The following is a 26,839-nucleotide window of genomic DNA, read 5'->3' as shown; positions in this document are numbered from 1 at the left end:
CCATAACATGGTTTAGCATCATGTCTGAATCTGGGCTTGTGGTTTGTCTCCCCCAGACAAGCCACAATCATTATCAAGAGCAAGCCTTAGTTACTGCTCATGGTTTGTCTGGCATGAGATAAACAATAAACACCCACTTGGATGCAATGCAAAGCAAAGCCATGGTTTCAGCCTGAACAGCAGGACTTGAGGTGCAGCAGTCATAATCTTCACTCTGAGAACCTTAATGTTTGTTTGTTCATGCTTGTGCTCATGCTAAACCATGGTTTGGCTTAGTGTTACATGCAAACCAGGTAATTTCCTAAAAAATATTTACCTTTGTTATTTCCAGAAACTGAAAATATATACGGTTATTTAACAAAGCAAAACAAAAAAAACACCCAAGGGAAAACCTCTATTGTACAGTATTTTAAAACATAATCTGAAGGTTGCACCACACAAATTTAGAAGTCTTGCAAGTCTCACTGAAGCTATTTAGCATTACAAGCCTATTAATTCTTAAATTTTAAGACAGGATATTTCTGGCACATAAATAGGCTGGGTCTACACAGGCAGTGGAATGAAACAGGAATTAATGAACTGCATGATTAAAGCTTGCAGGAGAAGAATTATATTTTTGAATGTCCCTTCTGAAAAATGTGTGGGCCAGGCCAACGAAACATCCGTTGGATATATTAATCTACTTTCCTGTTTTGAAATTTTGTGGTTCGATCCATCATATGCCCAGTGACATAACCAAAAATGCAGATAGAATACAGAGGTCTTACTAGTTTGGAAAGCATCACATTTTGGATTAATTTTATGCCTGAATTGATCTTATTCAGATAAACCTATTTCAGTTTAGATGTGAGGGGAGAGGGTGACCCACTCATGACTATTAACTCTTTCAAGGCAGGGGTTTGATTATTTTAAATTGAATTCAGTATATGTTTATTGTACAGTCCCAATGCATTATATTTTCTTTATCTCCAGTTCTCAGCTTTTTCAACAAGTGTATCTTGATGATGTGCACATATGCATTAAACCAAAAGCCTACCCACTTAGATGCCAAGTAGGTGTGCCTACTGATTTCTTCTTCTAAACAACTGTTAAAGCTGTAGGATCCCAATTTTATTTTGCATCTGGCCATCAGTATCATAGCCAACACACTAAGAATCCCTTCAATAAATTATTAGTTTATATGTAATAATTCATTAGTGGGAATATTTAAGTCTCCAGAATATACCATAATGTTTAAAGATCGTTCTGTGTTCATTATTCTGATCTGCAGTTTTCAGTGGATGCAATGTAACTTTTTCTTTTCACCCACCCTTGTTGTTAATTGTGACTGGATCACGGGGCAACAGTAGCTTTTTAAAAAAAGTTTGTGTGGCCTTTCTTGCAAATGCTACATACAGTGGACACTCGGGTTGTGAACATGACCTGTGCAGGATGCACGTTCACAACCTGTAGCATTCACAACCCGCAGCGGCGCTTCTGCGCATGTGAGGGTTGTGATTCAGTGCTTCTGTGCATGTGCAAAGTGCGATGTCGCGCTTCTGCGCATGCGTGACCATCGAAACCCGGAAGTAACCGGTTCCGATTTCGGCGTGTCCGTAGCCCCAAAAAACGCAACCTGAAGCATCTGTAACCTGAGGTATGACTGTATTTGTTAATGTTGAGACTTCAATTTATTGACAGCCCCAGTGGGTGGCACTGACACGGTTATATGATTGTAGGTCTGATTTGCGCTATCTGCGGCCAACCCTCCCCCGCAAAAGCTCAAGAACTTCCCAAAAATTGCAATGGGGGGTTGACAAAAATATTTTTGCACCCGGTATCACCTGGCCTTGCTACACCTCTGTCCAGGCCATTTAAGTTAATGCTAAAAGCAGACCACAGACTGCATTGCCATCAGTGAATGTATTCTAAGCATGTCAAATACTGTGGCCTATTAAAGCCCCGGTAAACTATGGAGGGTCATTTCTAGAAACAAAATGAATAGTCATGGAGGCTTCTAGAAGCTGAATTTGTTTAGCTGGTGCTCTGCACATTTGCGCTATCTGCCTGCAGCAGTTGATTATGCGGAACTGCAGCGGAAGATGTGGACACAGCTTGCCATATGTAGTACCTGCCTCCTGTACACCTGATCAATGTAGGAAGTGAAGCGTGATCCATGTGTGTTTACTCAGAAATAAGTCCTCTTGTATTCGAAGGGTCATATTCCCATATACGTGTGCACAGGACTGAAGCCTTGGCTTGCAATCCTGAATGCACTTACTATGGAGCAAGCTGCATTGAACACAGTGGAACTTGCTACTGTGTAAAGCATAGGATGCCACTGTCAGACTCCCAAGGTGCCACAGTGCTTTCCATCTGTTCTCTTCATAGCAGGAAACAAAGCAGGCGTTTGTGCTTAGTTAATTTCACCCAGCACCATTTCTGTGTAGCCTTCACTCACCATTCATTTTGGTACAGAAGCCCCACTGAAGTGAAGATTGTGCTGCAGCAGTGCTTGGTAGATTGCTCCCTGCATTTGTTTCAGTAAGCCTCTGCATTCTCTTCCTGATGAATACAGCTGCTGATGTTGAGTTATCTGCTAGGAAATTTCAAAATGGACAAAGAAAGTTGAAACCCATGTTTAATTTCACTCTGTGAGTAATTAGACACTGCGGCATTGCCACAGGATGTGGTTAGGAGAAACAATGGTTCAGCAATATTCTAACACAAATTTTGTGTGTTGGGGAGAGAGACAGAGAAAGACCAAATGGTCTGAAGCTTATGGCTGCAGTCCACTTTCACTGTAGTTGTCCTGTTATCTCTAGTGAAATTCCCTTGAATAAATGGTGTGCAACCTCCGTTCCATGCTGTTTAATGGGAGCAATTATTATTTTATTTGTACAGAATGGCTCACCCCACTTTAGAGTCAGAGCTTTGGATTTGAATAGACCCAGAATATTATAACTGATAGGTTAAGTGGTAGGGAATTGGCAGAAAATCCAAGAAACATTCTTCTCTAGTGGAATTGGAAGAGTGTGTTCCCTGAAGAGCCAGGATTAAAATGTGAACGGATAGCAGATTTGCAAGAGCTACTCAGCCAACTTTAGTGACTTTCTCTCCTCTACTTTCTCCTCCTGATCTGTCTACAGGAGGTCTGTGGATCCAGCCAGTTATGATACATGTATGTTAAGTAGGATCTGGCTATATCAGGTTCCTACAAGTGTTGTTGTTGTTGTTTGTTCTTGCTGTTGTTAGCTACATAGTTCCATCACTGTACATGGCACTTTACAGGATACAAGAGAACAGGCTACTGGCCAATGGCTTTTCAATCTAAAATTCAACATGGGGGAAATAGAGAAAGGGAAGTAGAGGCAGGGCTAAACAGGGAAGCAATATACATTAGTTTCAGTCACACATCCTTAGCCTTAGTTGCAGGCTGTGTTCTACTGGGCATGGGAACTAGTGTGCTGTGCCAAAGGCTTCATGGAAGAGGTGGGTTTTGAAAACGTAACCCCATGAAGCAATAGAGGAGCCATCTGTTAGCCGTCACTTTAAATAATGCAGATGGGTTTTAGAGAGAAAAGAAACTGGTAATACTCTACAGGATAATCTGAACAAAAACTTCCAAAAATGCTGCAGAATATTTAGTCTGCGGTAAATCTCATCTTGTTAAACTGATCTTACTTACTGTAAGATAATATCTGTCCCTAGAGAAATGTTGTGAAGAGGCTCACTTCTTAACATTTGTGTTATCATTCAATAGGCTCAGCTACCAACATATAGATATATTTCATAGCTACTGGAACGGTGGATTAGGAGGCAACCAGAAAAGGGCAGAGGCAAGAATGTGTTGCTTGCAAATTCCCTGGCTGCTGGACTCGCCCTCTAGGAGAGACCAAGACAAAGGGGCAGTTTATTCCTGCAGCTCTGTCCAGCTAGCTTGACACCAGAGATGAATTTGTTCCTCGAAAGAGGAGGAGGTAGAAAAAGAGCAAGAAAGTCCAGCCAAAGGAATAAAGCATAACGGAGATGGGAGAAAGGAGAAAAGAAGTAGCAGAAAAAGAGAGAACAAAAATGAAATGGAAAAGGAGGAAAGAATCAAAGAAAGCTGCATCCAAGCTTGGACAGGTGGGTAGATGACTAACAAACTGACCCTTGTATTCTTGAAGATTCCAAGTTAACACACACACCCCTTAATTTAGGTGCGCTGCTATAAGCTGTTGTAATTTTTAAAGTTTTAAAGTAACAAAGAAAGAAAGAAAAAAGAAATCATTTGCTCTATGAATCATGTTGAATAGCAAGCATTTCAAGAGGTTTGTAAACTTCAAAAAAACAAACAGCAAATTAGCTTTAGCTTTACAAAATTTGTTGTCCTGCTGTGGCAAAGTAGCAAGTTTGAAGTGGAAGAGCTGAAATAAGCAACTGGCTTATTTCAAGCTTGCAGTTGCAGGGGAGGAAATGGACTGATTATCACGAAAGATCAATTGAGCTGAGTCAGTCTTACAAAAGAAGGACTAATAAATTTGCTACAGGTGGCAATATATCTGAACATTGTAATATATCTCAGATCTGTTATGATTTTTAGTTTCTACCTTGTCACCTTCAGTAATTCCTAACTGGTTCTTCTGAGGATGTGATTTTTGTATTTCTTGTATTTTGAACTTTGTTTGATGGTTGATGGACTGTAATAAACATTTGATTTATTGAATCATGCAAATCCCCAACTGCAGTCTGAAATAGTCAGGGTTGGCCCACCTGTGAGGCAGACTGAGGCAGCCACCTTGGGCAGCAGAAGCCCAAGGGGCAGTGCCCCCAAAGGTGCCCTGCCCACCCTGCTGCCTCCACTGATGGCAGAGAAGCGGTGGTGGCTTCCGTGAGATCTTGCAAGAGCTCTGTGTCACTTTGTGGGCACTGCTGCACAATCCAAGGTAAGGGTGCCTTCAGCAGGGATAGTGGGGTGACACCTCAGGACTGGAAATAGTGCAGTCAATATGTTTGGTACCTGGGTTGCTCTTTGTATAATTAGACTGCAATATTTGAATGGCAGATATGTATTCAGATGGTGATGATGTGCTCAGCAGCCAACTGAGGAAGGGAAATAAGGGGGCATTTAAGAGAAGGTCTAATCAAGGAGGAGATCTGAAGAGCCTTAGAAAGAAATGCTGGGAATATGTGCATACAAAATAATTAACGACTAAAATGGTAAATGCATGCATATTTCCTTGTAGGCCAGTTTCTTGTGATTCTAATTCTATGTGTGTCATTCCCATGCCACAGATTAGATTGTACACGTGGTGAGAAACAGTATATGCATGCTCCTCAACTGGGTCAGTGTGTGAACCAGCCTTCAGTCAAGGGCTGGAAATATTTAGCTCTAGTGATGGGTGAAATCCCCCTTCTTGAATAATATATTTCGGTCTTTCTGAGCTCTCTGAGAGATCTCTTAAGTACATACCCACACACCCGCATAAAACTGCAGGGGTCAGCAAACTTTTTCAACAGGGGGCCGGTCCACTGTCCCTCAGACCTTTGGGGGGCTGGACTGTATTTTGGAAAAAAAATGAATGAATTTCTATGCCCCACAAATAACCCAGAGGTGCATTTTAAATAAAAGCACACATTCTACTCATGTAAAAACACCAGGCAGGCCCCACAAATAACCCAGAGATGCGTTTTAAATAAAAGGGCACATTCTATTCATATAAAAACACGCTGGTTCCCAGACCGTCCATGGGCCGGATTCAGAAGGCAATTGGGCTGGATCTGGTCCCCAGGCCTTAGTTTGCCTACCCATGGCATAAAGAGTTTCTAGGCTCAGAAACACCCAGCCAGGTGGTACTCTTCCACTGACACAAGCCCTCTACTACTCATCCACCTCCCTACCCCATTTCCACGCATTCCCAACCATCAAATTTGAAAAGAAGGGAATCTGCAGTGAACTCAGCATAGACAAATGGTAAAAAACCAATGACTCACCCTAAATTCCTATGGTTGCTAACTGCAATGATGTATACATTTCAATATCACAATGTGCAGTGTTTCCATAAAAACATAACAGCTCTATGTATGCCCACTGCAGACTTGCAGCCATAGCATAAGATGGACAATTTTCCCAGTCTTTGCTGCCAATTTGCTCCCCCCCCCTTATAACGATAAGAAAAGAGGAAGCGGGAAGGAAACCAGTAGCATATCAAAATTAACCTATATAGGTATAGTATACTGTATACCTATAACTGGGTTAGCCAGTGTAGGGCTCTCCAGGCAGTCAACCACAACCCTCACCAGCTGTGGTCAGCATGGCCATTGATCAGGAATGATGAGAACTGTAGTCCAGCAACATCTGAATGGACCCACACGGACTACCCCTCTTCTGTAACACACCCTACACCTATCTATCTGGGACCGGAGATCTGCAGGAAAAGGTCTTCTGAAGCTCTGGCTAGTACCTGTAGTACATTGAGTGGTGGTGTGCTATAGGACCTTTTTTGAGGTGCCAGCTATGGAATACCCTCCCATCAGAAATGAGGCTGGCATGAGTTTTGATGGCAGCTGAAAACATCTCTTCACCGTATTGGCCCGATTATAAGCCACACCCAAATATAAGCCGCACCTTTAAAATTCAAGGGGGGGGGGAGGGAGGAAAAAAGACAATACCCGAACATAAGCTGCTCCTTTAAAATTCACTCTCACACCTGTTCCGTTTTACCATATGTCTATTTCAGCAGTGATATCGTAAAAGCCAATTTTTGTAAGGTCACGAATTTGAGCCGCACTTTAACTTTTCACGGTTGGAATTTGGGGGGAAAGTGAGGCTTATATTCAGGCCAATACAGTATTTCAGAACAGTTGATAAGTCGTCCATTTGTAATGGGGAACTGTTTTGTGGTGTTTGCTTGGTATGTGTTGCAATACTGGCCTTAATTTGTTACATTGTGTTTTATAATTTCAACAATAATATTTATATGTATAAACCACCCTAATGATGATGTGCGGCATAACAGTTTATTAGAAAACATATAAATAAAAATAGGGAAGGCTGTTAGCCGTGGAAGACTAGTGTCGAGTAGTCACAAATCAAGCTGAAAGTTAGTTAACAGGTGTGTTTGTTAGTTGCTAACTATTGGTTAGTTAACAGGTGTGTTTGACTTGATGCATACTTGCTTAGGATTGTTCAAAACCCTCATTTCTTAAACACATTGCTATCACTCTTAAGTACAAAATTGATGGCTAACATTCACATTTATCTTTGGAAAGAGCAACTGTGCACAGGAAGAAACAAAATTATATGCCATATATGGTGCATGTGCTCCTTGTGCTGTATCGTCATGGAATATAAAGTACATGGTGATTTCTATTGCTGAGTCCAAATACAGCTTGTTTAGCTTTCTTTTGTTATTGAGGGTAAGATAGACTGACTGGGAGCAAATATGAACTTGCATCACTTTGACATGTTGACCTAAATTAAATGATGCAGATATAATGGTGTTTAATGAATGCAGCTAGCTTACAAGCACCAGCAGGAGAAAAACACCTCTTCTCTAACTGGAGACAACTGATACCAGCATGGATGTGAAGAAAGGAAAATTAAATCTGATCAACAAAGGAATGTTTTTTCTGGTTTTATTTGTTGCTCTGCCTGCTTAGGTTTACATTATTACGAGTGTAGGTCTGTTACAGGGATGGCTTGCCTGTAGCCCACTATACAGTATGTTGTTGAACTCCAACTGCTATCAGCCTTAGCCATAATGACCAATGACCAGGGATGGTGGGTGTTGTAATCTGGCAACATCTGGAGGGTGACAGGTTAGGTACCCCTGGTTTAAATGTTTCTTGAAAGTAATTTCCCCTTCAAGTGGGGGGAACCGGGTTCGATTCCCTGCTCTTCCACATGCAGCTGCTGGGTGACCTTGGGCCAGTCACACTTCTCTGAAGTCTCTCAGCCCCACTCACCTCACAGAGTGTTTGTTGTGGGGGAGGAAGGGAAAGGAGAATGTTAGCCGCTTTGAGACTCCTGAAGGGGAGTGAAAGGCGGGATATCAAATCCAAACTCTTCTTCTTCTTCTTCTTATAAATACAATGAACCTCCACTCTCCCATGGAATTCTTCCATACTTAATCTAGGAGAAGAAAAAAGAAAGGATATGAATTTTATGAAAAAGCACATACAAAAGGGTAGTCAAAACCTTTGGTTAACCTATTTGGTATGAAAATAGGTTAACCAAAGGTTTGAAAAGACCTTATCTGAAATCTAAAAAGTACATACTAACTGTAAATTTGAAATGTCAGGTTGAGTCATTTTTTAATTACCCCAAGTACATTAATTTCTCTGTTTTTCTAATTGAAACCTTCCCAATGCCTGCTTTCCCTTCATTATTTCCAGCAGTAGCCATTTGTAGTATAACGTCTCATTCTGCCGAGAATGGGTCGGATTGGGGGGGGGGACCATTTTATCAGGATCGGACCCACAGCAGGTGGCAAAGGATGAAAGCCCCTGCTCCCCAGATTGGGGCCTCTGTACCTGCTATTTAACTTTTAAAAGCCATTGACATAATTGATAATTGTATGAAGAGCATGAATTGTTATTTGCACTGGTGGATATCCAAATGAATACAGATACCAATGATCTGAAATAAGTTTATCTTCTGCGTGCAACAGTCAGATAAACAATGCAAATGCAGTGGGACTTCAAAAGCTAGCCGGAGTCTTATGCTATCCACCTTTGCAGAAGAAGCATGACAACCAGATGGCTAAATTAAACATTATCACCTTTTGCTAAACAAAAAAGTCTAAGCTAACACAAGCAAATCAGTCATGAGTAAACTCATGATCAAATATGGAGTGAAAAAAGAAGCTATGAAAAGGATGGCTTATAATTTCCTCTCTCGGCATACGCTCTTATTGTTACTTTGTGTTCTGGCACCTACTTCAAGGGTCTGGACGGACTTCTGTTTCCACCCACCCTTGTTCTGGTGGGTTCAGTTTCATAAACGCAGAATGTCTATCATCTGTGAAGGTGAAATTTAACGGCATTTTGCTTTTATGCATGCCAGTTGGTATGTAGGGATGGTGATGATTTTCTCAACAATTGAACTTGCACTTGAGCGGAGCCCCGTTAATTCAATCTACAGTCAGGAGAATAGGGTGGGTCCTGGTGTGTGAGAGTGAGTGAAGTGTCAAAGGCCAGGGTAAAGAATCACAGAGTTGGAAGGGACCCTGAGGATTATCTAGTTCAACTCCTTGCAATGCAGCTGTCAAGAGATATGTCTTCAGCAGCTGCACCTCTGTAGGGAAGGAATTGCGCAGCTTAGGAGCTGCCACAGAGAGTGCTCCTTCCTAAACCACCACTTCCCAAACTTGCAAGGGCAGTGGTACTACCAAGATGGCCCCCCTCTGTTGATCTTAACTCCTGGGAGGGTCTGTAGGGCAAGAAGCACACATTCTTCCACTCTGTTCTCTGAAATTATTGGTCCTGTCTCTTGGTGTTGATCAGCATAACGGAACTGTAAGCACTTCATCCATTTTTCATGAAATGGTTATCTTTGAACTAACTAGTGACACCATCATGCCATGTGGAGTTGACAGATATGAAACTTGGGCTGGTTGGAATGTATAAGATGGAACTGCCTTATTATGATATAACTCCTCACACCCACCTCTACTAGCTCTCACTCTGAAAACTGGTACAGCAAAACTGTCAGATGTAAAACTGAGACTCTGAAGTAGAAACTGTCAACAGCTAGCAAAGTACCCTAATTTGCTGAGGGGTTTGTTCCTGTTTCCCCTAAATATGCAGTAGGATGTATCCATTTTCCATCCACTGGCTACCTAAGTAGTTTTTTTTTAGCAATAACTGTTTTTTAAAAAATGTAATCATACAAACATACACAAAGTAGGCAAAGCATACATAAGCTCACCCCAAAATAATGTCAAAATACTGGGGTATACAAGCAAAGGAAAGAAGACTAGATTCAAAAATAATAATTTCTAGGTATTAGAAAAGCAGGTGTGAAAGAGATTATTCTGAAAAGATCACAGCCACAACATTTTTGTGCTTCAAGAATGTGCAGCAAATAATATTTAATCATAGAGTTAGAACCTGAAAGTGATCTAGTCCTTCTTTGGAGAGCATGTCAGACGGCAATGCATATTATGCTTAAATGAGAATTACCGGTCCATTGGGGATACCAGTTGTTGGGAATCACAACTGAGGAAAGTGGTGTTACACTCTGCTTATGGGTTTTCCATAGGCAACTGGTTCGCCACTGCAAGAAGAGGATGCTGGCTTAGATGTAGGTAAATCACATTCAATTAACACTATTTGGAAATAAGATATTTATGGCTGGAATTTAGACCAGAACTCTGAATCTGAAGTAGTTTCTCCCAATAATACAATGGCATTTGTATTTACACCTCCTTTTTGAGGTGTATGTGTCTTTTTAATTTTTCCTTGTTTCTGCCTATAATTACCAGTCTTTCATCTCTACTTAAAGCTCATGTGTTGATGTTCTGTTCCCTTAAACAGCACCTTCTCTACTCACTCGACCTTCTTAAGTGAACTATTGCCTTTTGTCAAACCTTGTCTTGTCTGCGTTTCTGCTGCTTAACCTACATTTCATCTAGTGAGGAAAAAACCCCATGTCTCTCAATGTGTACGGCACATTTTTGATGTGATTTGTGTCACAGTGTCAAATTGTGTTTATTCACTGTGAAATAAGAAATCAGTCCTTTTAGAATGATAGTGTTTAACTTTAAATGGTTCTATCTTCAGAAATGTATATACGTACAATGGCTTATTTAAGAAGGTGGCTAAAAGCCCAAGAGGTTATCTGAAAACCTCACCCAGTTATTAGGGGTGCTTGAAGAACCCATTCTTTGTGAATTCTGATTTGAATTGGCTTGATCTGCCCTTCCTTATTAATCTGTGGATAAGAGCACAGCTTATCTTGCAGATTTTTCTCTTCTCTGAATTTTGTGGTGCAGTTCTCAGCTTAAAAAGCATAGCAAAAATGCATATATATATCAACATGTAGCATAAATTGCATTTAGAAATTTGTATTTTGTGAGAAAATAGGATCAAAAATATGTACTTAAATACAAAATTTCAAGCAGGTTTTTTTTTGGGGGGGGGGCAGAATCACATATCAATGTGGGGGAGAGAGAGAGTAGATGTATGTAATTTATGTGGCACTGACATGGGCCATGAACAAACTGAACCGTCAATCCCTAATTTGAATTTAGTTCAGCTATAGAGACTTCTGATAATTAAACTGAATGTGACTTACTTCTGAGTAAACATGTTTAGGATTACAGAGCAAGTTCTATTAAATTCCAGCTAATTAAGTTCTCTATTTGTTTGACAGGCACATTTATTTAAAAGTTATCAGAGACACAAGCTGACTCCCCAGTTGTGTTACGTGGCCATTTATTTATTTTACATAGTCAACTGAGACAACTTTTCACAGATTAATTCATACTCTGCATATGCTGTGCATTTCAAGTATTATATTTATTACCTTAGAATTAATTACCACAATCCCACATGATAGTATACCGGTAGTATTATTATCACCTAGTGGTGATATTTATGCCTGAGGCCAGATTTGAAAAAGGCACTTGCCTCCTCTCACACTTAAGCACTATGATCTTTTAGGTCTTAGTGAATTAATATAATTGAAATCAATTGGATTTTTCTTGCATATACTTTCCCCCTACCAATTAATCTTAAGTACATAAAGATGCTATCCAGAGTAAACCCATTCAAATTAATGGATCTAACTTAATCATGTCCTTTAATTTCAGTGGCTCTGCTCTGAGTAAACCTTAGCTGAATGGCACACTCTCATATGAATCCTATCCCAGTCTCAGCTTTCTGATGAAGTATGGTTACTTTGAAAGCCTTTGCAGGGACAAGAGAAACTACACACGCTAAAGCAAGTTACAAAAACAAAGCCAGCTCAAAACAAAGCATGGCAATGATGCCTGAGAACAGCAAAGTTTAGGGTTTCCTGCTAGGTGACCGAGTGACTTTAGATAGCTTGACAGGAAGTTGCTGCTGCGTTGAGGTGGCATGTTAAACTTTCTCAGAAATGTGCTTGCCATGTGATGTTTTCACTGTTTGCAAATGCTGTGACTCACTTGCCACTATGAGGAAGAACTATTGACTTATGAAGGTGAAAGCATACTGTTGTGAGTTTGGGGGATTCCATTGCTGAATTAGCTGGGCAAGGGTCGCAATGCCCATATGTACAGGTCTTTAGTATAAGAAAGGAAGTTGCTCTGTGCCAGAGGGCAAATGAGTGGGGGACCCCTTCCCTCAACTGGCTGGTTTAGTTGAACCAAAGAATGGTTCTTGTTGATGTTGCTTACTTAATGTTTTACTTTCTATAAGAAATATTCTCTAAGCATTCTGCTTTTAAATAATAAATAAATATTCTCAGCAACCACATCAGAAGCAAACGTGGAAGAGAGAGGGGGAAAGGACAGTGACAAACAATGCATCACAATGGCTGCAGATGTGTAAACTCATGCTTTATGCAACTATTCCCTAGCAGTTGAGGAAATGATTGATTGGGGTGTGTGGGGTACTTCGCAATATCTGGAGAGCACTGATGTGGAGTGTGGCTCATTATGGACTCATTATGGAGATGTTGTACTGGGGGAAAGAGAGAAAGGGTTGATAGGCTGATCAATAAGAAAGCCCAGGGGCGGAGCCTAACTGTGTTTAAGGCTCAACACAGGGGGTTTGGCAGTTAGTTCGGTTGGTTTCTTGTGGGTGGGAGGCATAGGAGTCAGAGTGAGTTAGACACAGAGGGGAGACAGAGAGAGTGAATCGGACTAGTGTTTCAAAGTACAGCCATACCTTGTGTTGTAGACGCTTCAGGTTGTGCGTTTTCGGGTTGTGCACCGCGCTGAACCCGGAAGTACCGGAATGGAGAACTTCCAGGTTTTGGCCCTCGCGCTTTACGCATGCACAGAAGCACCGAATCGCCACCCGCCTGTGTACAGACGCGGTGCTGTGGGTTGTGAACACTGCGGGTTGCGAACGTCCTCCTGCATGGATCACGTTCGCAACCTGAGCGTTCACTGTATTTAAAACTTGTTTGCGTTGACAATAAACTGGAATCTTTGTTAATACATTACAACCTGACTGAGTCTGAATATATTCCCAAGGAAACCTTGTTGGTGGCAGTGGAAGAGATAAGCTGTGGTGGTGCAGGGTCAATAGTCCGTGGAACGACTGGGGGGGCTCTGTGTGAACACCACACAGAGCTTTGTTTCTGCCTGGGCTATCTGCCTGTTATAGTGATGATCCATTGTTCAAGGCAGGACTAGATCCAAATGCTTGCTCCCTTGCCCTTCTCTCATTTAGCTTGGATTAAGTGGTCAGCTGGAATTAAAAATTCCTAGTTTTTTAAATGCTAAAGAAATTTCAGTAGGCATAGTTGCAATCCGGGAAGCTACTTACTTAAAATATTTCAGGGTGATCTAGCTGCCTTTCGAGGGTTACTCCCTAGAGGGTGCCATATGCTTACTAATTTCCTGCAGTTCCTCATTTGTCTGTTTGCTAACAGTAGTATTTTGAAGAAATTATGTCACTCTTTAACTGCGAGATATTGTGATTATCTGTCTGTCTGACGCAAGAGGTTTTATTTTTCAAATGGATGCTGCTCCCCTTTCTAAATAACGGAGTGTCTATGCACAACAGCAACAACAGCAACACATTCACCCTCATCAACAGCAACTATATCTGCCCACCATTTGTAATAAGACAGTTCGAGGGATTCAGAATTATCATTATATTGATTTCTCTCTTGATCCATTTCTTTTGAACAATGTATTGTCGGTTGGTTCCTGTGCTGCGACATATTTTCACTTCAATACTGAAAAAGTTGTTCTTTCAGTGTGCACATTTTAAATTACTTTGTGTTTATCATACTTGAGTTTGCTTTTTCGTTGCAGAGAGTAAGCGGGGTGCCGCGGGAATCTGTAATTGGTCCTGATCCAATTTATGTATTCATCACTGACTGCTAGATATTCCTAGTTAACTACCACTTCTGTTTGCTCATTCCGTAAGTGCTCTGCTTCTTGAATAGTTCCTTTTGTCTCATCTGATCCAGCTTCTATTTTGTGTCACTTTATTGCACTAGATGGACCATTTCTCACAATGATAATGGTGGTTCTTATCCTTTCCCCCCGGGCTGTGAATGTGCTTTGAGTTTTCTTTCATTTGCATGTGTCTGTAACATAGCAGGAGTAGCTAGCTGCAACATATAGCAATGAATATCATATATTTAAAAAGTGCTCTCGAAGCACATTCAGAGTGCTACAGATCTCATTCTCAGAACTGCAAATCACCTGTCTTGGCCTCTAGTTCTTAAGAGTCCTCAACACATAAGAATACGTGAGAGCCAATGTGGTGCAGTGGTTGGGAGAGTATTGGTCTAGGACCTGGGGGACCAGGGTTCAAATACCCACTCAGCCACGAAGCTCACTGGGTGACCTGGGGTCAGTCCATACTTCTCAGCCTAACCTACTAGGCAAGGTTGATGTGAACACTAGATGAGGAGGGGGCAATGGTGAAATATAAATGTGATAGATAAATACGGTAAATAAATAAGATGCAATCAAGCAAATGTTAGTTGTGGCACTGAGAACAATGAGATAGGATGAATGTATGAGTAACTGATTTGAATCAAGGTGATTTTAATAGGTGTTTTTTCCTTGGTGATTTAATATAGCAATTTAGACGTATTGCTTTACAGATGAATGGAGCTCATACGACTTAAGCATAAAGTCTTTGGCCATACTGCCAACTGACTGATTGACTAATTATTTCAATTTACATCTTGCCTTTCATCACTTGTGTGATCCCTGGCTAAGTAATTTCAATCAAAAAAGCTATACTGAAAGATAAAATGTGCAATCTTACAAAAATAAATTCTGTCAATAGTCAGAAAGGATATGAACAGAATCTGCCCTAAAGCAAGAGAAGTTGAAGAGATCTAACTTTGAAACAAGACCGCAGGCCTTATTATATGGGCCTTTCCCATGGAATCAGCTAGATAGGGTGACAGTTTTGGAAGGGGGGAAAAAGTTTGGTGGTTCAAGCCAAACAGTTGATTTGCTGTGCTGACGGGTTGTCTTCCTCTGCTCAGCCCAGAACACTTCTTCTGGCATGGAGGTGGTAGAGTTTGAGACTTAATTTCAGGGTTGTGGGTTTGAGCCCCACAACAGGTGAAAGATTTCTGCATTGCAGGAGGTTGAACTAGATGATCCTCATGGCTGATCCTAGCATGGATGATTCCAATGCTACTGTTCTATGATTCTGTTTTCCCCAATCTTCTTTTTATCAGACTGAACATGCCCAACACCTTCAACTTTTTGACATATGACTTTCTTGCCACAGTGCTGATCACCATTTTGCATTCCTCTGCATCCCTTCCAGGTTGCCTCCTTCCTTCTTAAAGTGTGATGCCCCAGAACACAATAGTCCAAACGGCATGTGCCTAGATGGATCTGGGTGAAAGGATCATCCTACCTTTTGGGTGGTAACCTGGTTCGTTCCAGATGTTTTGGATTACTGTGGCCAGCATCCCTGAGCATTGGCCATTCTGGCCAGAGCTGAAAAGAATTGTAGTCCAATTTGGACTACCTGGATGACACCAGGTTGAAGAACTCTTCAGTAGATTATTATCTGGGCCCTTCCAGATCTTCAGATCTAGTTTATACATTGCTGTCTGTATAAAGATAATTTCGTAAGATACCCAGTAAATAAATGGCTGGTTAACAGTAAATAAGTGCAGTTGCTGCTTTCCTTTTCTGCAACCCATTTGGCCTACAGTTGCCTTAGTTTGAAGCACAAAACTCCTCTGGCTTTTCATCCACACAGCAGGGTGACCAAGATGATAAAGGGTCAGGAGTCCAAACCTTATGAGGAATGGTTGAGGGAGTTGGATATGTTTAGCCCAGATAAGAGGAGACTGAGGGGAGCTATGATAGTCATCTTCAAATACCTGAAGGGGTGTCTCATGGAAAATTGAGCAAGTTTGTTTTCTCCTGTTCCAGGGGGAGCAGCCCAAACCAATGGCTTAAATTTACAAGAAATGAGATTCCAACTAAACTTAAGGAATAACTTTTTGATAGTAAGAGCTGTTCAAACAGTGGAATGGACTCTCTCAGGAAGATCTCCAATCTTCCTTGGAGGTTTTTAAGCAGAGGTTGGATGGCCATCTGGATGCTATAGCATGGATGCTATAGTTGAGATTCCTGCATTGCAGTAGGTTGGAGTATGATGCTCAGGATCCGTTCCAACTCTACAATTCTACAGTTCTATGAATTACAAAGAGTTTGTCTTGTTCCCTTGGGGTAGGCTTTGTTCTCTTTATACTTCTTTATAGCGATTATAAGCCACAGCTGCTTCCTAGCCATATGTCGAGCAATTCTTCTCTGTCTCCTTATTAAAGCATTTAAAGAGAATGGACCTGATCCAGGACTGTTCAGTTCTGTGGGAATTTTCCTCCACTAGTTTTTTAAAGGGATTTGGAAAACAATTGTATGGCATCCAGTTGCATGGTGAAATTGGGCCTTGTTGCCATAGAAACCAAACTCCAAGCACTCCAGTATGATATGAGTAAAATAACAGCAGCAGCCTGTCATGCCAGGGACATTAATATTGCCCAAGGCCATGCAGCAGACACTAGAAGAGCAAACTACATACACCATAATGGAAGTTAGTCAAACCCAGACTGGTGCTATTAAGACCAGCAATGATAAGTATTTTAGTCTCTTATCTCCCAAAAGGGTCAGCTTCTTCCTAATGTGCAGAAGTGAAGTAATGAAAAGACAAATGGTGCAGGCAAGAGTCAGAGAGGCATCCCATTTTGAAGCAGGAATGACAGCACTGTGTTGCTGCAAGTGTATTTGAAGAAATGAAACTGCTAAGCACAAAAAAGTATGCCTTGGACTTTTCTAACGTGTAACTTTCCTATGCACCAGATCATGATTCAAGAGAAGGAGTTTTCTAGTGAGATGACCTGGGGGGGGGGGAAGCAAAGCGTTTCCTGGAAGGATGCTAACAAAACTCAAGGCGGATAGATGCAAATGCTGTTTACTATGCCTGTTTGCCTCTCATATATGCATACATGACAGAGCAAGAGAGAATAGATCAAAGTACTGCAGTCAGTTCGCTCTTGATACAAGCAAAGAGAAACATTTGGCAGTGGCCAGGAGGCCTTTTTTTAAAAAGCGAGCCATTTAATGGCCCTGGTAAATATTTTCATTTAAATGCTGCCATATTGTGACAGATTACTGAGCAATTAAATCCTAATCAACCCCTGTGTAAAATGGTTCCGGAGAACAGTGTTAGCAGCCCCATTCTCTTTTTAAACAATCCATTCTATGAAACAGCCGTTCCAAAGATTACATCAACAGGAATTACAGGCTTACTCAAGTCCCCATGAAAGTGAATGGCAAGGCTCCCACTGCCTACAAAAGCAGTAGGGCCATGTGTGTGTGCACGCGCATGTGTGTAGACAGAAACAATGTTTTGAAAGTGAAGACAGATGTGACTGCAGATGCAACAGATAGTGAGAAAATAAGCAGAGAAATGAGAATGCTGTTCCTTCTGAAAACATCTTCCTTGCAACACTCGCAGCTCTCTTCATTTGTGAGAAATGAGGCTTAGTGCCAACTTTCCCTGAAGTACTCTTACCTCACACAACTGTACCATTAAGATCTTGATATTTATCCAAACGGGGTCATGTGGTTTCTAAGCACCTCTTTTTAGCAGCTTTCTCAATTACTTCTCTGCCAGCAGTTAGAATACTAAGTTGTTAACTGCTCAAACCCTGTTTCTTTCTCTGCATTAATTATTAGCAATAAAACATTTACTAATGCTTCCCAGTTGGTTACCTTGCTTTTTTATTTTTCTTTTGAGGGGTGGTGGTGGCTGTGGGGGTGGGTGGGTGGAGAGATAATCTGTGCTTAATTCCTTGGAAGTGAGCCCTCCTAGAAAGATTTGCCACACACAAACTGCCTCTGCCAGTATAAAAAAATGCCACAGTCTGCAGAAGTGTTTGTGTGGGATCACTCACAAAAAAACTAGTCTTGAAAAGCATTTCATAGCTAAACAGTGGTGTTTTTCATGAAGCCATTGATGTTCGGGCATGAGCTGTGCAACCCATTTATTGTTATTATCCGCCCCATCATGTTTTAATACTTTAACATGTTAATTTCGTTTGAGAAAATGAAACACTTTCATCCAAAGGTACCAGCCTATGTGCCTCAATGAAGCAGAAGCTGGATTTTATTTTTCATCCTTAATAAAGCAATACAACAAAGTATTTCATTTTTAGTCATCACTGTTTAATCCTCCTTATGGTTGTCATTGCTGATTTTCCTCTCTGTGATTGTTAACAGGCATTTAAATGAGTCTTGCCAGATTTTTTTTTTTTATTAAACAGCTGGTTTATACTTTTCAGCTCTCTGAATCTGGGATCAGGAGGAGGAGGAGGAGGATTATTGCTAAAGAAAAAAAATTGTTCTGTGTTTTCAGAAACAGTTACTGCAAAAAAAAAAAAGAAGAAGAAGAAGAAGAAGAAGGACCTTAATACTCTGTGTGTCGTCTCTCTGTGTGTGTGTTATGTTGTTTCAGTGGATCAAATCTTTCCTATATCTGCATCCAAGCTATTTGGTTGTGATCAGATGATTGCAGCTCAAGGAAATGATTGGAGCGAGCTGGCTGGCTGCAGCTGCACTGTAGGCTGTTTTCAGAGACAAGGAGCTACTGTTTTTCAAACATAGCATAAACATAGAAGTTATTTTGTAGGCTTCAGGATGCAGCTATGGGCTGTGCTGCCAGCATTGTTCTGCTTCATGCCTTTCGTTCAGTGGTACAGAGGAACTGTGCACATATTTGTAGAAGACGGCAAGAGGAATTGTCACATGAAATCCTGCCTCTGGATAGTGATGATGAAATGAGCAGACCCAGAACTCTCATCATAATGGTACAGTATACTCTTTGCATACAGTGACAGCTGAGAGGGGTTTTTAGGACTATTGTTTTGTGATTTCTTGACTTGCGATAGAGAGTGGGGGAGAAGAGGAGAAAAGAGCATTTGCTAACATGCTTGAAACTCTGTGAAACCCTCTAATTGAAATTCTGCCTCTTACCTAACAGAGTGCAATTTCCACCACTCTGCAGCTGAAACTAGGAAAGGCTGTATGCAATAGAGAAAAGGGCATTTTGCTACCTGACAGGATTTCTTTCTGCATTTTGTTCTAGTTGCTGCAAACAGCATCATTTTATTTTGACTATAATTTGTTTTGAATTCTATAGTGTTTCTGTCATCTTCCTTCAAAACTTCTGCCTCAGTGGTATAGACACAGCCATATTATAGAGCAAAGTGATTTCCTAGCACCTTCCCATAGTTCCTCACAACCAATTGTTGCAAATGATTCCTTTTAGTCTTTAAGGTGTATATTTTTGTTAATTTTTTTTTACGGCAGCTAGAGATTTCTTTACCCTGCCAGTAGGCTTTTCCACATTAAGAGTGACTTATTAGATTATGAATGAATACAAGAGATCTCTTCGTATTTATTTTGCTTTGGTTGAAAAGAATCGTGGTGACTTGGGCTCAGAGATGTACCTCCAATTTAAACTAGGTATGTTGGTTGTGCTAGAATTGGCTTTTTCAAGCAGAAGATTTAAGAGTAAGAGCACAATGAAATGAGACCACCCTCCTGCTCCCCTTTCCATTCCCCAAAACACTTCAACTGAATTTCTTATTATTTCTGATTAGGGTATAAAACAAGAATGGTCTTGATTGTTTAGTTCTCAGCATTTTATTTCCAGTTACCATGACCACAGCACAGTGTTTTCGGATGCACTAGTACATTGCAAAGTCTCAAGGCAGGTATGATGTTGCCTCGTGTTAATATTGCTCAGTTCTACATGTTATGCACATCTTTCCCCACAGGGTAAAGTATCAGTGAATATCATTTAGGTTCCTGCAGCACACTGCACCTGAGTAGAAAATCCACAATGCTGCTCCATAGGAAAGAGCCTCTTAATTATTCATAGACATTCAGATATATGGAATGTAAAAGGGGACAAGTGTGTTTTTAGTCCCATACTCATACCTTATGTCTACATGGTTCATATTGGATATCAGTAGATTCTGTCCCTGCAGAATACATGTTCAGCTTTCACTTGTGTTCTGCCAGTCTAGACAGCTGACATGGACTATTGTGGTACAAGTCTCTGTGGCTAACTCCCTGTTTTAACAAAGGATATTCCAGGTATCCAGTAGTATCACCCAGATACTACTATTAGCACCACTGTTAGCACAAATTGCCTTAGGAAGGATTTCTCTTTATGGACCGCAGTGGCCTGTCTTTGCAAGTTTCAAAATTTCACGTTCTTTTAATGAACATTTCTGTTTGTAATTGATTTATTATAGATATGTTTATACCAGGATGGTTTAACTAAGGTGAATTAATTCCCAGGATGGTTTGCATTAGGGTGAAAATAAACAATACAAATCCAGATTATCACAGTGAACACAAGAACTAAAAGGCAGCAAGAGTTTAGAAGCCAGATAAAAAACAATCAGTAGGACTAAAATTATGTGCAAAAGGTTTGGGAAAATTTAAATGCATTATCATGGCACCAGAAGGGGGGAAAGATGGAATTCTCTGGGAAGAGCATTCCCTGATTGGGATGCCATGGTTGAGAAGGCCTGCTGAGAAAGGCAATTTCACTAACACCTAGCACTGAGGAATTCAGGGCTTATCTTCTTTCTTAATGACATGCATCACAAGTGAGTTTCCTGAGCAGAAATTCTAAAACACAGATATTACACTGAAATAGTGCACATGAACAACCTACATATTGCTTTCATATTCTTACATGGAAAGCATTTTAAAATGCAAGTATTTGGACAGAAAATAGATACTATTACAGGTTTCGGGGAGCAATTGACAGCCATAACTGCTAGAGTTAGTGAATGTTAGAATTGAGTAAATTGTAGAATTTAGATAATATTTGGAATATTGAAGGGAAGATGCTAGGGCCTCAACTGAGATAGAAGTTGTTAAGAATGGCAAAAGGTGCTGGAAGCAAGTCTATGGAAACCATCAACTAGGCAAGACGTTGCCAAGGTCATGGTGGCAGGCTGTGCAGCAAGAAAAAGGTGCCGTCTTGCACTAGGTTTAGTTAGCACAACCCTGGGTGAGCATCTGGAACCCCTGGAATCTCATGTAGCCATTCAGCAGAGATTGGGGTGTCATATGTAACAATGTTTTGAAACAATGTATTTGGCTGAGCATACATTGAGGTTGGTGGAATAGCCCCCTATTTGGGTAAGCCTTCCATGGAGAGCTGTGAAATTCAACCACAGAGCTACTTACTTGTGACAAAATGTGGTATTTTTTGGAATGCTCAAGGGCACATGAGGAGCTCTCACCCAATGTATGCACAGGTTGTCCGTTTTCATTGACATCAGATGAAAACTTATTATTTATGTGGAAGCTATGAATGTATAATAGAACACTTTTCCATAGAATTACTTCCTTGCTTAGAATAAAAAATAGAAATGCAAAGCCATTTAAAACCAGTGAAAGGTATGTGACGCAATAGTTGCCAACATCTCCCCACCTGGAAGCTTTTATGTTTTTAAAGCAGCTAGATGAATTACATATATTAATCTCTCCCCATTACTGTAGCTGCATGGGAGGGGATTGTGGGGGGCACTTAATATTGTTGGGATACTGCCAGGGAGACAGAACTATATCCTAACAAGTATATGTTGATGACAGGAGTGAGCCAGCAGTAAATCACACTGAGCAAATAGGAGTTAACTCTTTATTAGCAAAAACAGGATCTGCATAGGAGTGTCAGGCGTAATGAGCAGAACAACTCACCTCCAGTAAGTCTTGCCCCCATGAAGCAGTTGCTGAGACAGGGCCCTTGCCTCCCCACAGGGTTTTTTCCAAGCAATCTGAGACTATGCCTGCATGAAGTTAACTTCTCCACCCTTTTCATGCCTCTCTTGGTTCTTGCAGACTGGGGGGGGGGGGGATTTGTCACAGGAGGAGGGGGAGACACCCGTGCCTTTTCACCAGCCAGACTCATCTCTGCCTCTTGGCCTCACTCTCCTTCTTCAGCTTCTGCCTCTGATTCTGGACTCCCCCCTGCCACAGACTATCCCATCTCACTAAGATCTGTTACCTCTTCAGCTTCCAACACCTCTTCCTCCCAGTCTTTTTCCTCTTCTCCCTCTGACCATTCATTGTCCCATCACCACTCTCTGGACTCTGAGCCTTCTTCCCTTGGGGGTTTCCCAGCTGGTTCCTCCCACCATTCCTCTTTGTCCAAACCAGTCCATGGCAGTTGATCATGCAACTGTTTAAAGTCACAGGAGCCTTGCAAAAAATAAAATAAATAAATGAGGCATTGATTTCTATAGGATTTCTATAGTACCCTTTGTGTAATTACATAGCCTCATATCAGTACAGTACTTCAGTGAATAGCCTTTCCCTGTTTTTACAAGCTCAGTCACTTCCTTCTTATTGAGTTCAGAGTCCATAAGAAGCAATCTAAAAAGAAGTTTGCTAAATTTCTGTTTCCTGTAGAACAGAGAATTTTACAAAAGCACCTGAAGTATTTATTCTTTCTAGAAGATGAGGTAGTAAACAGGATTTGTGCCTTGTTCAGCAAATACACCCAAATATTGTGAAACTGAGTGGGCTGTGAATTTGGACAGCCATTTGAGACTGTCATTAGAGGCTACTTGTGTGACTTGGTTGTGTGTTGTGTTTCAGTTCCTTCATTAGATTCTTTGAGAATAAGATCAGCTGTTGCATGGATGGAATTATCAAGCAGACATCTAAATAGCTGCACCTGATTAAACTTTAAATGGTTGAACCACAGTAAGGCTTACTATTATTTGTTAGAGGGCTTCATCCAAAGACCTCAAAGTTGCTACATTTAGTCAGACATTGTATGCCGTATCATCTGAGAGAGACAGTGATTTTCCAATTTGGTTGCTTTCTAGCGTACTCAGAAGTTTTGATGCATAATAATATTTATTAATTATTAAAGTTGATGTATTTATTGATTGTTTTTTATAATGCATCCATCAATGAGATGCTCCAGGTGGATGTACTAAAACACTAGTACAGCAACACTATGTACATCCTAGAACAATTTCCAATCAATGAGTAGCCACTCGGATGCCAGCTCCAAATACTGCTTTGTGTTCTCTCCAATATTTTCTAATCACAAATAAACACATGACTTTGTGCAGGAGACTTAGCATTAGGTCAGAGTGATTGTTTGTAGTTGGGTCAGCTGAAAAGATACTAGGCTTCCTGCTTTTCAGCACTGGAAGATGAAGGGATGCTCTATTTCTAACCTGTGTGGTTCTTTTCTCCCCACAAAAGTCAATTGTCTTATAACAGGAAATAAGATTTCCACTGGGAAAGGTCTGTAGCAATGTATGTTACCTTGTCTTAAGTGAATAGTTGCCTAGGTGCTTGAAGCCATTGTACACCCCAGTCTTCTGTGTTGCTCTAAAGAATGTGCAACCTAATGGAGGCACTTAGGAGGATTGCAGGAGTGTTACTGGTAGTTCACAGGAGGTAGTAGGAAGTCATGAGTTAGACCAGGTGTAGGTAGTTTGGTGCCCTCCAGACATGATTGGACTAGTGCCAGCCAGTATAGCCAATTGTTAGAGAAGATGGGAGTTGAGGGCCACAAAATATCAGGGCACCATGTTGGGTCTCCCTGAGTTAGACTGAAGGTTCCTATGTCAGAAAATGTTACGCGAAGCAATCACAGGCTGAGCCTTGTACAGCCATATACTGCCAGGCTTCTGTTTAGACAACATAGTGATATAAAAGAAATAGATAGACTCTCTCTGTATCTGAGAATTAACGACTACAGCCAAGGCTTTTTTATTTTATTTGTAAAAGTCAAGGATTAAATGATGTTTATGAAATAAATATTTTTAGTAGTATCACAATTATTCATTCAGCTATAGCATCATTGAATTATCTCGTTCAGATTGACTGAAATTACCCATGTGACTATTCAAGGGCTAGAAATAATCAGGTGTGGAAGGCACACGTGTGTATGCAAAGCTGAAGAAGCAACACCCAAGGAAACAATTGTATTGAACAGGACTGGGAAAAGGTGAATATATTTTTTTGGTGGGGGGGGGGGAATAAGTTACTGGTTGGGATGAGACATTTTGATGAGAGCAGAAATTGCCAGTTTTGGAGTAAAAACCCAAAAGTGGTCGGTATCTAATGAAGCCCTAGAATAAACATAGAAAGACAGTGTTAGGCTAGCTTTGTATTTAAGGACTCACCTGGCTAATGCAGCTACATGAGCAGTTGGTAGAGAAGGAACAGATTAATCTCTTTCTCCTCCGATAGCCCACTTGGGCTGTCTACACATTACCACTTACTCCGGCTCCAGCATGTCTATTTTTCCATGTGGGGCAAGGAGAGCAGTGTTTCTCCTCTTCTGTTGCCAGCAGGGAAAGAAAAGCTTTTAGCCTCAATGAAGCCTACTCCCAGCTTTTTCTTTTCCTTTTTTTGCAGGCTAGTAACTTTTTTGTTTTGCAAAAATAGAAGTCGAGAGATGAGAAATAGGAAGGCCAGAACAAAATAAAGATTGTGCTTTACTTAGTTTACTGTCAGATTGAGCCTAAATAAAAACGAGAAAGAGGGGGAGAGAGAGATAGAATCCACAAATGTGGCTTTGGTCCCAATTCAAGCCAGTTATAAACAGTTAAAGCTATAGTTGGTGTCACATAGTTTTAGACAGATGCAGAGACGCTAATTTTACTTTTAATCTATTCTCAGCTAAGAAGCTGCACCAGACATGTTTGTTTTTCAGCTGCAACCCATTTGCTTGGCGTGTCAAGTAAGCTGGACTTGTTCTTGAGTGTATATTTGTCTTTGGTTCCAGCTGAGTGCAGTTAATCTGGATAGGTGTAAACATACTTAGAAGCTGTCTCCAGGACTCTGGCTAGTAGCAAAAGTCTGTAAACTCAGTGTTGGAAGCAAACAGGCACTTCTTCAAGAGAGGCGCTGATTGAGGAACAGACCCATAAAGCAGAGAGACGAGATGAGGAAGTCAGCCAAGCAAAAGAAAATGCCAGAAATGAAGAGCTTCGTGGGGAAACTAGAGGGGGGATAAAGCAGAAAGATCAAGAGGCAGAGGCAGTATAAGAGTTCAGGGAAGGAGAAGCCAAATGTAAAATGCCCTAATTAAATTGGCACACTGTTATTGAAAAGATAGTTTATTATAATCCGCTTTCTAACCACTGTCTCTCATTGGTCTATCTTAATACCTCAATTTCTAATTATGATGATTAGCCTGAAATTTCTTTTCTGCAGTCCTCATCCTGCTAGAAAATCCTTCGATGTTGCGCATTTAACTACCATCTTACCTTACTTCGGGGATTAACATTTAACGGAACCTGAATGGAGAGTGATTAAGCTGTTTCTGGCACAGACTCCAGAGCAGATCTTCCCATCAAGCAATCAGCACTCGCTGTGCTTTCTTATGGGGTGCACGCCCTTCTGTGAGTGTGGAGTAAGCTCCACTGACATCATCAGCATCACACGTTGGAGCCTGGATTCTTGCAGCTGGACTCAGCTTCATGGAGCCTGGCAGATTTAGACACTGGAATTGTGCCTTTCAGCTTGCAACTCCGTAACTCCACCAAATGGCTTTTAGGCCTGTGGAAATTCTGTGTCCACCAAGGCACATCCTCCGGCAGGAGGCAGAGGAAAATAGAGAGGGCGGGATACACATTTAGCTGGTCAAGTTTTATCCTCTGTGAAATCAATGGTGCAAGTGAGTCATGGCTAACACTGAACTCCCGTTAATTTCAATGTGACTAAAACATGACAAGCAGAACAATCTTCCTGCTCTGCTCAGCAGCAGTGGGGCTGAATGTAGCAGTGCAGCCACTTCTGCACCCACAGCCCCACTGCTTGTGATGACCAGGGCTGAAAGGGTTGTGGAAGGGGACAGCAATGCCATTTTGCTATACCACCACTCAGGTTAGTGCGGCAAAGAGGCCTGGAGCAGGCCCATTGCTGTGGCATAATGCAAACAGGGCTGGCTCAGGATCAGCTGCCCTCTCCCTACCCTCAAAAACACCCCATTTCAAAGGTCACCACTAAGTACCACTAGCTAACCCAACCCACCACTGTTTAAGTTGGCACGTTGAGGCCCTCTGCACTGACAGAAGCAGGCAGGGTGGGGTAGAGGAATGCTTTTGCCTCATCCAAACCCACTCCAGCCCAATGGATAAGGGATTTGGATTGTGGCCCTATGCAATGGCCTCAAAATGCATCAGGCTATTGACAATATTTGAAGGGCTACTGGTTCCCCATTGCTGATGCAGTTCAATATCATCTACTCTAATTGGCATTTTTAAAACAGGAATAAATGGCACAATGCTCTAGTTTGATCCATGATGGCTATTTTGAGGTTTGCAAGCTGTCACTGATAAATATCCTGGTATGCATATACTGTACCTTTCAGGATGGAGGAGTAGTTGAAGCTTGGAAATGTGTGCCAGTTCTAGGTAGCTCATGGGCCAATTCTAGGTTGTTCATGTGTTTCAGTATCAGGAATAAATTGTTTCATTTCTCTTTATAGCTTCAAGAGATTCTGGACAGAAACAGCAAATGGGTGGGAAATGGCCTTGTCTTTCATATTGTCCAGGTCTCCTCGAGTTCAGAATTAGCCAGATGCTGCATGGATCCCCAATAAAAGACTCATTTTTTATTCCCTTAGTGCAGATCCCTGTCAGCCGTAAGATTGCCAAGTAGCAAGA

The 26,839-nt window shown here is 41.2% G+C and overlaps 1 protein-coding gene across 10 annotated transcripts in view; it reads left to right on the top strand.

The window, feature by feature from the left end:
• Window positions 1-26,839, top strand: part of DOCK10 (dedicator of cytokinesis 10) — a 206,601-nt gene that overhangs the window by 31,805 nt on the left and 147,957 nt on the right. For 4 of the 10 annotated variants that reach the window (XM_081861458.1, XM_081861460.1, XM_081861457.1 and 1 more), the window contains exon 1: window positions 18,697-18,982. The exons of 3 other annotated variants lie outside the window; for them this stretch is intronic. In XM_081861458.1, the coding sequence (XP_081717584.1) occupies window positions 18,821-18,982 (162 nt within the window). In that variant the 5' untranslated portion in view covers window positions 18,697-18,820. Of the gene's footprint in view, window positions 1-3,907; window positions 4,108-18,696; window positions 18,983-26,839 lie in introns of those variants that run through there. 3 more of the 10 variants (XM_081861454.1, XM_081861465.1, XM_081861459.1) reach the window with 2 other exon arrangements.

Source organism: Podarcis erhardii (genome assembly GCF_964252035.2).
Source record: "Podarcis erhardii genome assembly, chromosome: 5".
NCBI classification, from domain to species: Eukaryota; Metazoa; Chordata; class Lepidosauria; order Squamata; family Lacertidae; genus Podarcis; species Podarcis erhardii.
Note: the sequence above shows the minus strand (reverse complement) of the source record. Positions and strands in the feature narration are given on the sequence as shown.